Source organism: Rhinoraja longicauda, chromosome 36, assembly GCF_053455715.1.
Source record: "Rhinoraja longicauda isolate Sanriku21f chromosome 36, sRhiLon1.1, whole genome shotgun sequence".
NCBI classification, from domain to species: domain Eukaryota; kingdom Metazoa; phylum Chordata; class Chondrichthyes; order Rajiformes; family Arhynchobatidae; genus Rhinoraja; species Rhinoraja longicauda.
Genome location: NC_135988.1, coordinates 17,052,936 through 17,066,585, shown reverse-complemented (window position 1 = coordinate 17,066,585; position 13,650 = coordinate 17,052,936). Strand labels below are relative to the sequence as shown.

Here is a 13,650-nt window from a genome sequence, read left to right as displayed (position 1 = left end):
GAGAGCTGGATAGAGCTCTTAAGGATAGCGGAGTGAGGGGGTATGGGGAGAAGGCAGGAACGGGGTACTGATTGAGAGTGATCAGCCATGATCGCATTGAATGGCGGTGCTGGGTCGAAGGGCTGAATGGCCTACTTCTGCACCTATTGTCTATTGTCTATGGAACAGCTCTGCCCAGGGCAGGAAGGCTCTGAGGAGAGTAGTGCGTTTGGCTGAACGCACTATGGGAACTACACTCGCCCCCCTGCAGGACTTATACATCAGGAGGTTCAGATCCAGAGCCAGCAACATTATGGGGGACCCCTGCCATCCCAGCAATGGACTGTTCAAGCTGCTACGGTCAGGCAAACGCCTCCGCTGTTACGCTGTGAAAACAGAGAGGATGAGACGGAGTTTCTTCCCACAGGCCATCAGGACTGTTAACTCTCATATCACAAGTAGCTCTTAAACTTGACAATGCTGAGAACTACATTCTGCACTGTAACTTTCCCTTTGCTCCACCTATTGTACTGATTTTATTTATGTATGGTATATCTGACCATCTTGGATAGCATACAAAACACAGCTTTTCACTGTGCCACGTTACAATAACAACTGAAGTATTGTGCAATGGATAAATGTCACATCGTGATGGTGAAGTGACTGCTAACAGCAGTGCTATCCACATCACCACCTTTAGGCAGGAAGTTGAGCTCTTGGGAATGGCCACACAGGAGATTTACCAGAAGGGATCAAGTTGGTGGACTCCCATAAGTTGGAGGGAACAGGGATTGTCTTCTTATGGCAGAGGAAACAGAGGGGAGAGTTAATAGAAAACTGTGTAAAAGAAATGTGTAGGAAGGAACTGCAGATGCTGGTTGAAACCAGGGGGTATGGAGAGAGGGCAGGAGCGGGGTACTGAGTGTGGATGATCAGCCATGATCACAGTGAATGGCGGTGCTGTCTCGAAGGGCCGAATGGCCTCCTCCTGCACCTATTGTCTATTGTAACCGAAGATAGACGCAAAAAACTGGAGTAACTCAGCGGGTCAGGCAGCATCTGTGGAGAACATGGATAGGTGACGTTTCACAGAGTGCTGGAGTAACTCAGCGGGTCAGACAGCATCTCTGGAGAACACGGACAGGTGACATTTCACAGAGTACTGGAGTATCTCAGCGGGTCAGGCAGCATCTGTGAAGAGAAGGAGTGGGTGACGTTTCACAGAGTGTTGGAGTAACTCAGCGGGTCAGGCAGCATCTCTGGAGAAAAGGAATAGGTGACAATTTGGGCCGGGTCCAGTCCGAAGAAGGGTGTCGACCTGAAACATCGCCTATTCCTTATCTCCAGACATGCTGTCTGACCTGCTGAGTTACTCCAGCTTGTTGTGTCTATCCACAGTGTAAAAGAACACGGATATAAAACAAAAACTGAAATAAAAAATAAAATTCTGGAAACTGGTCAGAGAATGGGTATGGAGAAGCAAAAGTAAACAGGTTATCTCAATGATGTTTCAGAAGAACAGCTTGACTGAAAACGCTATTTTAATTTGCAGGAAGACTACGGGTGGGAAATATAAACCTGTGGTCGAGCAGAGATGAAGATTGATCGTGGTCAACATGACCAAACTGCTGTGTAAGGGTGTGTGAAGAATGCTGGGAATCATTGCTGTCTTTCTGGGGGAATGTAAGCAAAGGGAGATGAATTGAATTAGGGCAGGAGAGGGGCAAAACAAAAACACCACAGGAACCGTGCCCTGCAGAAGGCCGCTGCTGTGGGCATTCTGAAATCTAAACGCCTGAGATACACATCAGTGAAAAGGTATGATCTACATTGCCGGTAATCGTCCTGGCATCAGAACCAGTCCATTTGGAAAAGAAAGGCTAGTTGTCCAATATTATTGAGCTCAGAACAGAGGTCCTAAAGTTACAATGTGCCCAGATTTAATGTACACTGGACTGCAGTGGAACAGTAGAGAAAGCCAAAGATGGGGAAGTGGGTGCTCCAGCTTCCTCCCACATTCCAAAGACGTGCAGGCTGATCTCTGTCTCCCTCCGAACCCCATTCTCCTGCTTCTCCCCATAACCCCGGTACTAATCAAGAATCTATCTTTCTCTGCTTAAAAAATATCCATTGACTTGGCCTCCACAGCCTTCTGTAGCATTGGATTCCACAGATTCACGGGACTGGGGGATGGGGGGGACAGGGTGACTGGGGGACAGGGGGACTGAGGGACGGGGGGGACTGGGGGACGGGGGGGACTGGGGGACGGGGGGGACTGGGTGACGGGGGGGACTGAGGGACGGGGGGGACTGAGGGACGGGGGACTGAGGGACGGGGGGGACTGGGGGGACTGGGGGACGGGGGGACGACTGGGTGACTGGGGGGACTCAGCTCTGGCAAGGATCCCACATCGTACCTGTCCTTGTGGCCCTCGCTTCTGCTTCGGCCGATGTACCAGGAGAGGCTGGTTGGGATCCTGGATGCTAATCCCATAGTTTTTACTGCAACGGTAAATACAACAGGTCAATGGCGTTACCTATGGCACTCTCTGACACCTCATCATCACCTCGTAACTCGGCTCCATGTCACATCTCTGCGTGAGGCCTCGTCACCCAGTTTCAGGCTGTGTCATTATTTGAGGTTTTGTGCTTCAGAGGTCAAATAGGTGCCTGGAGTTAAACTGAAAAATGCAGGAAATCCAAAGAAAGCCGTTCAGACCGTTAGCATTAAAGTGAGTCAGCAGAGCATTCAGTTATAATGGATTCCATCACAACGTTGACCAAGTGATCTGCTTCTCCACTGCCGAGAATGCCCGCGCAATGTGGGAGCGCTCAGCTCATGCAAGGAAGATTGACCCTGTCTCTAAACACAAGCTGTTGCTGCATCAGTTGGATGCATGAAACCTACTAAGACTGACAACATCGACCCACTCTCTGACATTGCACCTCCTGGAATCAGAAGAGCTGTAGCCGGTCAAAATGAACGCCTCAGACAACCAGAGGATGAAAGGCACCCCCCCTACATGACCACCCTTTGCTACCTCAGCGTTTGAAAATCTCTTCTGTCCATCCCCTGGACTGTAGTGCATCGTCCAGAAGGCTCAGACTCTGGGAAGAGAGGCAGGAGAAATCTCCGGAAGACATTCACATGGCAATCCATCCCTCTGAGAAACTCCCACCAGGTTCCGACCAGCCGTGGATAACCTGGCGCAGTGTCAACAGACTGTGGACAGGCGTGGGGAGGAGCAAATTGAACATGCTGAAGTGGGGATATACTGAAGATGCGGCAGACTGCCAGTGTGGACGGGGCCTCCAGACTATGGAACATCTCCTGAGCTGTGACGTGCTGCACGACACACGCACTGTGAAGGATCTTGCAGAGGCCAACCACGTGGCACTAACATTTGTGGAGGAAAATAACTGCAGATGCTGGCACAAATCAAAGGTATCACAAAATGCTGGAATAACTCAGCGGGTCAGGCAGCATCTCTGGAGAGAAGGAATGGGTCGAGACCCGAAACGTCTGAAGAATCTGAAGAAGGGTCTCGACCCGAAACGTCGCCCATTCCTTCTCTCCAGAAATGCTGCCTGGCCTGCTGAGTTACTCCAGCATTTTGTGGCACTAAAATTTGCTCGCTATTGGCAAACAGCTGTGTGATGACACGAATAAGTAAAACCAAGTGAAGACTGTAATCCAATCAGTTTTGTTTTCCCCTTTACAGATGTAGATACACATCGCAATGACTGTGTGTTCATACTTGCCCAGAAGCACAGTCCAAATTGTGTGCGTCAAATTTGGTTTAGGGATGCAACATGGATACATGCACTTTGGCCCACCAGGTCCACGCCGACTTTCCATCACCCGTTCACGCAAGTTCTACGTGATCCCACTTTCTTAACACGCGAGGGGCAATTTACAGAGGGTCGATTAACCCTTCAAACCCACACGTCTTTGGGATGCGGGAGGAAATGGGGCACCTGGAGGAAGCCCGCATGGTCACAGGGAGAACGGACAAACTCCACACGGACAGCACCCGAGGCAAGGATTGAACCCACCCGGCTCTCTGGTGCTGTGAGGCAGCAGCTTTGCCAACTGCGCGACTGGGCCGCTCTGTTTCCGATGCTAGCCCCCCAGTACTGCAGGCTGACGTGGTGCCACACAGCGAGGAGGGATGGTCACCATTTCACGTGCGTGATGCTGTTACCGTTACACACCCGTGTGACTGTGACCAGTCACTTAATGTAACAAGGGCCCACCTTCAAATCCTACGTGGCCAGTTGTGGCATTTCAAATCAGTTAATAATTTGGACTTTGGAAACAAACAGTCCAGGTAAAGTTTTAAACAAAAATCTGATTCAGAATCAGAATCAGAATAGCCTTTATTGTCATCCAAAAAAACCCAAGTCTTTTGGACGAAATTCCATTATTCACAAACAACTTTCAGGATAGAAAATGTGCCATCCTAAAACCGCCTGTTCTTGGCTGTTAAAATGCCTCTGTAATAGCCCAGCAAGCCTCTCAGATGCAGATTGTTCACTGCCTCCTAATCAAGGGCAATGAATGCTGAACTTGGAAACGTAGAAAATAGGTGCAGGAGGAGGCCATTCGGCCCTTCGAGCCAGCACCGCCTTTCAATATGATCATGGCTGATCATCCAAAATCTGTACCCCGTTCCTGCTTTCTCCCCATATCCCTTGATTCCGTTAGCCCCAAGAGCCAAATCTAACTCTCTCCTGAAAGATCCAGTGAATTGGCCTCCACCGCCTTCTGCGGCAGAGAATTCCACTGATTCACAGCTCTCTGGGTGAAGAGGTTTTTACGTATCTGACCGAAATGGCCTCCCCCTTATTCTTAAACTGTGACATGCATATGTAGAACGATGAGCAAATCATTCTGACCTGTAATATTGACAGAAGGTGATGTCTTTCCCGTCCGCCATGCGGAAGGTGCTTGTGGGAGCCTTGTGCCAGTCTATGTCGTCGATGCGGTAGGTGCAGTTGTTGTACTTGGTCATGATGACGCTGCCCACCAGCTGCTTCATGCAGTCGTCCTGGAAGTTCTCACTGCTCTTCTGATATAAAGCATGCCTGGGGGGGGGGGGGGGGGGAACACAATGGGCACGCACTCAACAGCAGTACAAACCCGGGTGGTCGAAGACAGACACAAAAAGCTCGAGCAACTCAGCGGGTCAGGCAGCATCTCCGGAGAAAAGGAATCGGTGACGTTTTGGCTCGAGATCCTTCTTCAGACCTATCTCTGTTCTCCAGAAAAGCTGCCTGTCCCGCTGAGTTACTCCAGCTTTTTCGGTTTAAACCAGCGCCTGCAGTTCCTCCCTGGTCACTAAACAAAGATAATCCCACGAGAAAGTAGGGAATGGCAAGGTGTGCCGATAGGAAGGAAATGAAGCAGGCTCTTACATAAGAGGAGATGAGGAGGAATTTCCTTAGTCAGAGGGTGGTGAACCTGCGGGAATTCATTGCCACAGTCGGCTGTGGCGGCCAGGTCAGTCGGAAGTTTTAAAGTGGAGACTGACAGATTCTTGATCAGTAAGGCTGTCAAAGATTATGGGGAGGGCTGGAGAAGGGGGTTGAGTGGGAAAGATAAATCAGCCCGGATTGAAAGGCAGTGTAGACTCGATGGGCCAAATAATAGACAATAGACAATAGGTGCAGGAGGCGGCCATTCGGCCCTTCGAGCCAGCACTGCCATTCAATGTGATCATATTTTCATATTTCATATTTCAGATACAGCGCGGAAACAGGCCTTTTTGGCCCACCAAGTCCGCACCGCCCAGCGATCCCCGCACATTAACACTATCCTACACACACTAGGGACAATTTTTACATTTTACCCAGTCAAATTAACCTACATACCTGTACGTCTTTGGAGGGTGGGAAGAAACCGAAGATCTCGGAGAAAACCCATGCAGGTCACGGGGAGAACGTACAAACTCCTTACAGGACAGCACCCGTAGTCAGGATCGAACTTGAGTCTCAGGCGCTGCATTCGCTGTAAAGCAGCAACTCTACCGTTGCGCCACCGTGCGCCATCATGGCTAATCATTCTCAATCAGTACCCCGTTCCTGCCTTCTCCCCATACCCACCTGACTCCGCAATCCTTAAGAGCTCTGTCTAGCTCTCTCTTGAATGCATTCAGAGAATTGGCCTCCACTGCCTTCTGAGGCAGAGAATTCCACAGATTCACAACTCTCTGACTGAAAATGTTTTTCCTCATCTCAGTTCTAAAAAAGTTTTTCCTCATCTCAGTTCTCCTTCTATTCTCCTTCTATGATTTATGAACTTATGATAATAAATCAGGTGGGCTGCATGGCTTGTTTCACTATGCAAGCCAGAAGCAGTCCATGCTGTTGTGTTAAAGACAGCTTGCCAAGGGTGGGGGAGAGGTGAGAAGTTATAGTTGGCAGGAGGAACGCACAACCTGAGTGGGATTGAGGAAAAACCAAGAAAAGACTGGTATTAAAGTATTACAGCATTATTAGAAACATAGCAGGGAATAAGTGAAATATTTCTTCTACTTGAAACTCTGCTACTTTCCCGACATCAACCCAATAGACAACCATCGAGGAACAAACAAAAACTCGTATCAGAAATGAGGACAGAAGGCCAACCTGTCCTGCACGTCACCTCTCACTCCCCACATTCCTTCTTTATCAGATTCTACCCTTTTGTCTTCTCCACTTCTCACCTCCAGCCTTGGTTACCATTTCCACCCTTTTCTCTCTCCCAGACTTATCAACTGCAATGGCACAGCGGTAGAGTTGCTGCCTTACAGCGAATGCAGCGCTAGAGACCTGGGTTCCATCCCGACTATGGGCGCTGCCTGTACGGAGTTTGTACGTTCTCCCCGTGACCTGCGTGGGTTTTCTCCGAGATCTTCGCTTTCCTCCGACACTCCAAAGACGTACAGGCAGTACGTTAATTGGTTGGGTAAATTGTAGGTTAATTGGTTGGGTAAATGTAAAAATTGCCCCCTAGTGGGTGTAGGATAGTGTTAGTGGGCGGGGATCGTTGGTCTGCGCGGACCCGGCGGGCCAAAAGGGCCCGTTTCCGCGCTGTATCTCGAAACTAAACTAAACCAATTAACACTTCCTTACCACATCCACCCAGTTCTTGTCCCATGCCTTCCCCAGGCCGGAAGTTCAGCAATAGATCAAGAGAGAAGAAATCAAACAACCACAAAGACATCTCAAGCAACAATGGGTACAAATTCAGAACAAACAGAGACTCACATCATATCAATAACAGAGTCATTCCGGATGACTTTATGGGACAGATCGACCAGTAACATCAATCCTGCATCTGTCCTACGGATGCTGGCGGAATAGCCAGGCCAGATCTGGAGCCTGCACAATAACAAAACATGCCCTCAACAAAGAAGGAAAGCCTGTAAATTATCCTAAGACAAGGCACTCGAGTAGACAGTCAAAACCTTTTCCCCGGGATGGCAATATATCAAATACTAGAGGGCATGATGAGAAAGGCAGATTAAAGGACCTGTGCTGGACATGTTTTCTTTTTTTTTAAACCAGTTTCAGTTTAATTTATTGTCACGTGTGACAATTACGATACAGTGAAAACTTTTTTTGTTCCGTGCTAACCAGCCAGCAGAAAGACAATACATGATCCATTTACAGTGTATAGATACACAAAGGTAGACACAAGATGCTGGAGTAACTCAGCGGGTCAGGCAGCATCTCTGGAGATGGAATGGGTGACATTTCGGGTCAAGACTCTTCTTCAGACTGATGTCAGGGGTGGGAGGGGGGGTCTTCATTGGATAACACTGGATAAATGGTACAGGTGTCAGAGGCTACGGGGAGAAGGCAGGAGAATGAGGTTAGGAGGGAGTGAGAGATCAGCCATGATTGAATTGCGGAGTAGACTTGACGGGCCGAATGGCCTAATTCTACTATCACTTATGATCTAAATAATAAGAGACGAGGAAGGAGTCTTTATTAAGAGTGTGAATCTTTACCAGGGAGTCGAGCTGCCGTCTTTGTTTGGTACACAAGGCTGAGACAGACTCTGGTCTAAAATGGAATCAAGGGTTACGGGTGTCATGCAGGGGTGTGAAGTTGATCCAAGGCCAAGTTTGATCAGCCGTGATGTCGTTGGATGGAGTAGGAAGCTTTAGGGCCAGGACAGCCTGGTCCAGTTCCTCATGATCCTTGTACGAGGTGAATGCTGCAGCATAACTAGAGTGGAGAGCCAAGGTCACCCCAACCCCAGTGGTTGAGCTACAGTGCCCACTGTCTAGGGTCGCCAACTGTCCCGTGTTAGCCGGGACACCCCGTGTTTTGGGCTGAGTTAGTTTGTCCAGTACGGGAAACGCCCTTGTCCCGTATTAGTAAGGGGTTGCCAACTTCCTCGCTCTCGAATAAGGGACAAAGGGTGACGTCACCGCCCCGCGCCCCACATGGCCTCACCCAGCCAGCGGCCACGTGCTCCCGCTCAACCAATGGCTTCCGCCATTGGTGGAGCGGGAGCACGTGGCCCGCTGGCTGGGTGAGGTCACGTGGGGCGGTGACCTCATCTTGTCCCGTATTTGGGAGTGAGCTAGTTGGCAACCCTACTCCCGGGCTCCCCCAGGACTCATTACCTACTCACCTGTACTGAGGGAGAACATTAGCGTTAGTTGGGTCGTAGAAATTTCTTCCAATTAACTTTAAGTCCAGAATTCTCATCACTCTGTGTGCATGAAAAGAAAAGCAATGCATGTGATACAACGATTCTCTGATTGACCCGCATTTACAGTGAGAAAAAAAAACCCAAGCCACATTACTCACCCGACACCATGGAGACAATACTGACAAGAGTCACAAAATGCTGGGGTAACTCAGCGGGACAGGCAGCATCTCTGGAGAGAAGGAATGGGTGACGTTTCGGGGGTCGAGACCGTTTAATTGAAAACTGAGGCGAGAAGAAACCTTTTCACCCAGAGAGTCGTGAATCTGTGGAATTCTCTGCCACAGAGGGCAGTGGAGGCCAATTCACTGGATGAATTTAAAAGAGAGTCAGATAGAGCTCTCGGGGCTAGCGGAGTCAGGGGGTATGGGGAGAAGGCAGGCACGGGTTACTGATTGTGGATGATCAGCCATGATCACAATGAATGGCGGTGCTGGCTCGAAGGGCCAAATGGCCTCCTCCTGCACCTGTTTTCTATGTTTCTATGTTACTCTTCATTGCACAGGTTCAGTTAATTGTACAGTTAGATTTCAACACGCCAACACAATAGATGGGAGTTATTTTATTAATTACCAAACCAGTTACTTCTGGTCTTTAGGGTAAACAGCCTCAAAGCCCAGTAATTATTATTCCAATCACCTTCCTCTCTAACATGGTTTAAAAATACACTTTGTTTTAATGACAGCAGCATTAATTTCCAAGTTTTATTTTAAGCGGAACACTGATTTACTGATTAAACAACAAAGGAGAAATATATATATATATTTTAAATCAAAGGACTGCAAGTGCTTGAAATCTGTAAAAAAACACAGAAATTGTTGGAAGTACTCAGATTGAATGCCACTAGTTGGTTCTGTTTCTCTTGCCACAGATACCGCCCGTCCTGCTGAGTGTTTCCAGCAGCTTTTCTTTACAGAAAAAAAAAAAAGAAAAGACACAAAATGTTGGAGTAACTCAGCACGGCAGGCAGCATCTCTGGAGAGAAGGAATAGGTGGTTTCAGGTTGAGACCCTTCATCAGACCTATCCCCCTCCTTGCTCTCAGTCTGATGAAGGGACCCGACCCTAAACGTCGCCTATTCCTTTTCTTCAGTGATGCTGCCTGACCCGCTGCGTTACTCCAGCATCTTGTGTCTCTCTTCGGTGTAAACCAGCATCTGCAGTTCCTTCTTACAAATAAAGAGAGGATGCCACACTACCTTCTGAATATCACGTTGTAGTAGGGAATGCAGAGATCAGAGTGTGCCTGCAGGACCTTGGTCATTTGGATTTTAATGTTCACCTCCGCACCGTCTGTTTTTCTTTGTGCTTTGAGATTGATTACCTAGGACGAAACAACAATGAAGACCTCAAATGAAGACAAATTGCTGGAAATACTCTGCAAGTCAGGCAGCATCGATGGACAGTGGAGCAGAGGCCAGGGCTCATCGGCGGCACAGCGGTAGAGTTAATAATAATAATAATACATTTTATTTATATAGCGCTTTTCATATACTCAAAGACGCTTTACAGAGATTTTGAGAACATTGGGGAAATGAATAAATAGATAAATAAATAAATCAATAAATGAACAGAGAAAGGAGACAGAAGGTGAGGTGACCTTCAGTGGTTGAAGGCAGTACTGAACAGGTGAGACTTCAGCGATGTTTTGAATGTGGTGAGTGTGGGGGAGTCTCTAACGGTTTGGGGTAGTGAGTTCCATAGGGTGGGAGCAGCGATGGAGAAAGCCCTGTCCCCCCAGGATCTGAGTTTAGTCCGGATGTGGGGGGATAGGAGATTGGCAGCGGCAGAGCGGAGGGTGCAGGTGGGAGTGTGCCTGTGGAGGAGGTCGGTCAGGTAGGATGGGGCCAGGTTATGGAGGGCTTTGTAGGTTATGAGGAGGATTTTGTACTGGATTCTCTGGGGGATGGGGAGCCAGTGGAGTTTATAAAGGACGGGGGTGATATGGTCACGGATCGAGGTGTGTGTGAGTAGACGGGCAGCGGAGTTTTGAATGTATTGAAGTTTATTGATGATTTTTGAGGGTGCGCCATAGAGGAGGCTGTTGCAGTAGTCCAGACGGGAGGTGATGAAGGCGTGGATGAGGGTTTCTGCAGCTGTGGAGGAGAGGGATGGACGGAGACGGGCAATGTTTTTGAGGTGGAAGAAGGTTGTCTTTGTGATGTGTTTGTCGAAGGAGAGGGTTTGATTAAGGATGATTCCAAGATTCCGGATGTGAGGTGAGGTGGATACTGGGAGACCATCAATGTTGAGGATGAAGTTTTGGGTGGATTTGGTGAGCATTTTTGGACCAATGATGATGATTTCAGATTTGTTGCAATTGAGTTTGAGGAAGTTTGATTGGAGCCAAGATTTTATTTCAGTAATGCAGTTTGTCAGTGTAGAGTGTGTGGTGGAGGAGATTGACTTGGTGGAGATGAGGAGCTGGATATCATCGGCGAAGCAGTGGAAGTTGAGACCATGACGGCGGATTAATTGACCAAGGGGGAACAGGTAGAGGATGAAGAGGAGGGGGCCAAGGACTGAGCCTTGGGGGACACCTTGGGGGAGGGGAGCGGTGGGGGATTTACAGTTTCCGCCTTACAGCGAATGCAGCGCCGGAGACTCAGGTTCGATCCTGACTACGGGCGCCGTCTGTACGGAGTTTGTACATTCTCCCCATGACCTGCGTGGGTTTTCTCCGAGATCTTCGGTTTCCTCCCACACTCCAAAGACGTACAGGTATATAGGTTAATTGACAGGGTAAATGTAAAAATTGTTACTAGTGTGTGTAGGATAGTGTTAATGTGCGGGGATCGCTGAGCAGCGCGGACTTGGTGGGCCGAAGGGCCTGTTTCCGCGCTGTATCTCTAAATCTAAAAAAAAATCTATGGGAACAGCCCAAACTCAGTGGCTCCCCAAGTCTCTACTTCCGGCATCATTGCCAAACATGGGACACGGTTCCACACAGCCCTGATCTGCACGGTAGCGCCAGTTTCCAGAATTAACAAGGCAACAAAGAAATAATCATTATTTAATATTACAGAAAGAAATGGATTAAAAGAAACTCCCATTGTGAATGGATTTCAATTTCACATGTTATGCCTGTGACTGCGTGGGTTTCCTCCGGGTGCTCTGGTTTCCTCCCACATCCCAAAGACGTGCGGGTTTGAGGTTAACTGGCTGCTGGAAATTGCCCCTGGTGTGTCGGGATAACACAGACTAGTGTGCAGCGTAGATTTACTAGGTTAATTCCCGGAATGGCAGGACAATCATATGTTGAAAGACTGGAGCGACTAGGCTTGTATACACTGGAATTTAGACGGATGAGAGGGGATCTTATCGAAACGTATAAGATTATTAAGGGGTTGGACACGTTAGAGGCAGGAAACGTGTTCGCAATGTTGGGGGAGTCCAGAACGAGGGGCCACAGTTTAAGGATAAGGGGTAGGCCATTTAGAACTGAGATGAGGAAAAACTTTTTCAGTCAGAGAGTTGTAAATCTGTGGAATCCTCAGAAGGCAGTGGAGGCCAATTATCTGAATGCATTCAAGAGAGAGCTAGATAGAGCTCTTAAGGACAGTGGAGCCAGGGGGTATGGGGAGAAGGCAGGAACGGGGTACTGATTGAGAATGATCAGCCATGATCACATTGAATGGCGGTGCTGGCTCGAAGGGCCGAATGGCCTCCTCCTGCACCTATTGTCTATTGTGAATGGGTGATCAATGGTCAACGTGGACTCGGCAGGCTGAAGGGCCGGTTTCCACGTTGGACCTCTAAACTAAGATAAAAGAGCTTTGTTGCCACATGCACCACTCTAAGTGGAGGAATTAAATACTAGTATGTAAACATGCACAGTACATTGATTGTAAATGAGGGGCGGCAAATCTGTGGAATTCATTGCCACAGATTTGTTGTGGAGGCCAAGTCATTGGGTATTTTTACAGCTGAGATTGACAGGTTCGTGAACAGCAGGGGTGTCAAAGATTATGGGGAGAAGGCAGGAGAATAATTTTAGATTTAGATTTAGAGATACAGCGCGGAAACAGGCCCTTCGGCCCACCGGGTCCGCGCCGCCCAGCGATCCCCGCACATTAACACTATCCTACACACACTAGGGACAATTATTATATTTGCCCAGCCAATTAACCTACATACCTGCCCGTCTTTGGAGTGTGGGAGGAAACCGACGATCTCGGAGAAAACCCACGCAGGTCATGGGGAGAACGTACAAACTCCGTACAGACGGCGCCCGTAGTCAGGATCGAACCCGAGTCTCCGGCGCTGCATTCAATAGACAATAGGTGCAGGAGGAGGCCATTCGGCCCTTCGAGTCAGCACCGCCATTCAATGTGATCATGGCTGATCATTCTCAATCAGTACCCCATTCCTGCCTTCTCCCCATACCCCCTGACTCCGCTATCCTTAAGAGCTCTATCTAGCTCTCTCGAATGCATTCAGAGAATTGGCCTCCACTGCCTTCTGAGGCAGAGAATTCCACAGATTTGCTGTACAGATTCGCGCAACTCTACCGCTGCGCCACCATGCCGCCACGGTGGGGGTCGATAGGGATAGATTGGCGGAGTGGACGCGATGGGCCGAATGGCCTAATTCCGCTCCTATGGCTTGTGAACCGATGAAGATGTGGACTGCGGAATACCTCTGGTAGTTTCACGGGCAGGTAGAGTATGGTCCCATCAAACGCGGTGGCGCGCCCTGTAACCGCCTGCTGCTCCTTCAACATTCCAAAGCGGATATTCCGACATTCTACATCAGGGCTGAAGCAAACAGCAGGGTTTGTAAAGGTGCACACAGAGGTTACGTCAAAACTAATAGGAGCATAAAATGTGTAGGAAAAAAAACCTGCAGATGCTGGTATAAATCCAAGGTAGACACAAAGTGCTGGAGTAACTCAGCGGGTCAGGCAGCATCTCAGGAGAGAAGGAATGGGTGACGTTTCGGGTCGAGACCCTTCTTCAGGCTGATG

At 48.8% G+C, this 13,650-nt stretch overlaps 1 protein-coding gene across 1 annotated transcript in view; it reads right to left on the bottom strand.

Annotated features, from left to right (window-relative positions):
- Nucleotides 1-13,650, bottom strand: part of piwil2 (piwi-like RNA-mediated gene silencing 2) — a 60,503-nt gene that overhangs the window by 34,933 nt on the left and 11,920 nt on the right. The window contains exons 7-12 of the mRNA XM_078429025.1: nt 13,324-13,441; nt 9,884-10,008; nt 8,608-8,688; nt 7,230-7,343; nt 4,878-5,066; nt 2,396-2,480 (exon numbers count right to left, since the gene is read on the bottom strand). Of these exons, the coding sequence (XP_078285151.1) occupies nt 2,396-2,480; nt 4,878-5,066; nt 7,230-7,343; nt 8,608-8,688; nt 9,884-10,008; nt 13,324-13,441 (712 nt within the window). The remainder of the gene's footprint in view (nt 1-2,395; nt 2,481-4,877; nt 5,067-7,229; nt 7,344-8,607; nt 8,689-9,883; nt 10,009-13,323; nt 13,442-13,650) is intronic.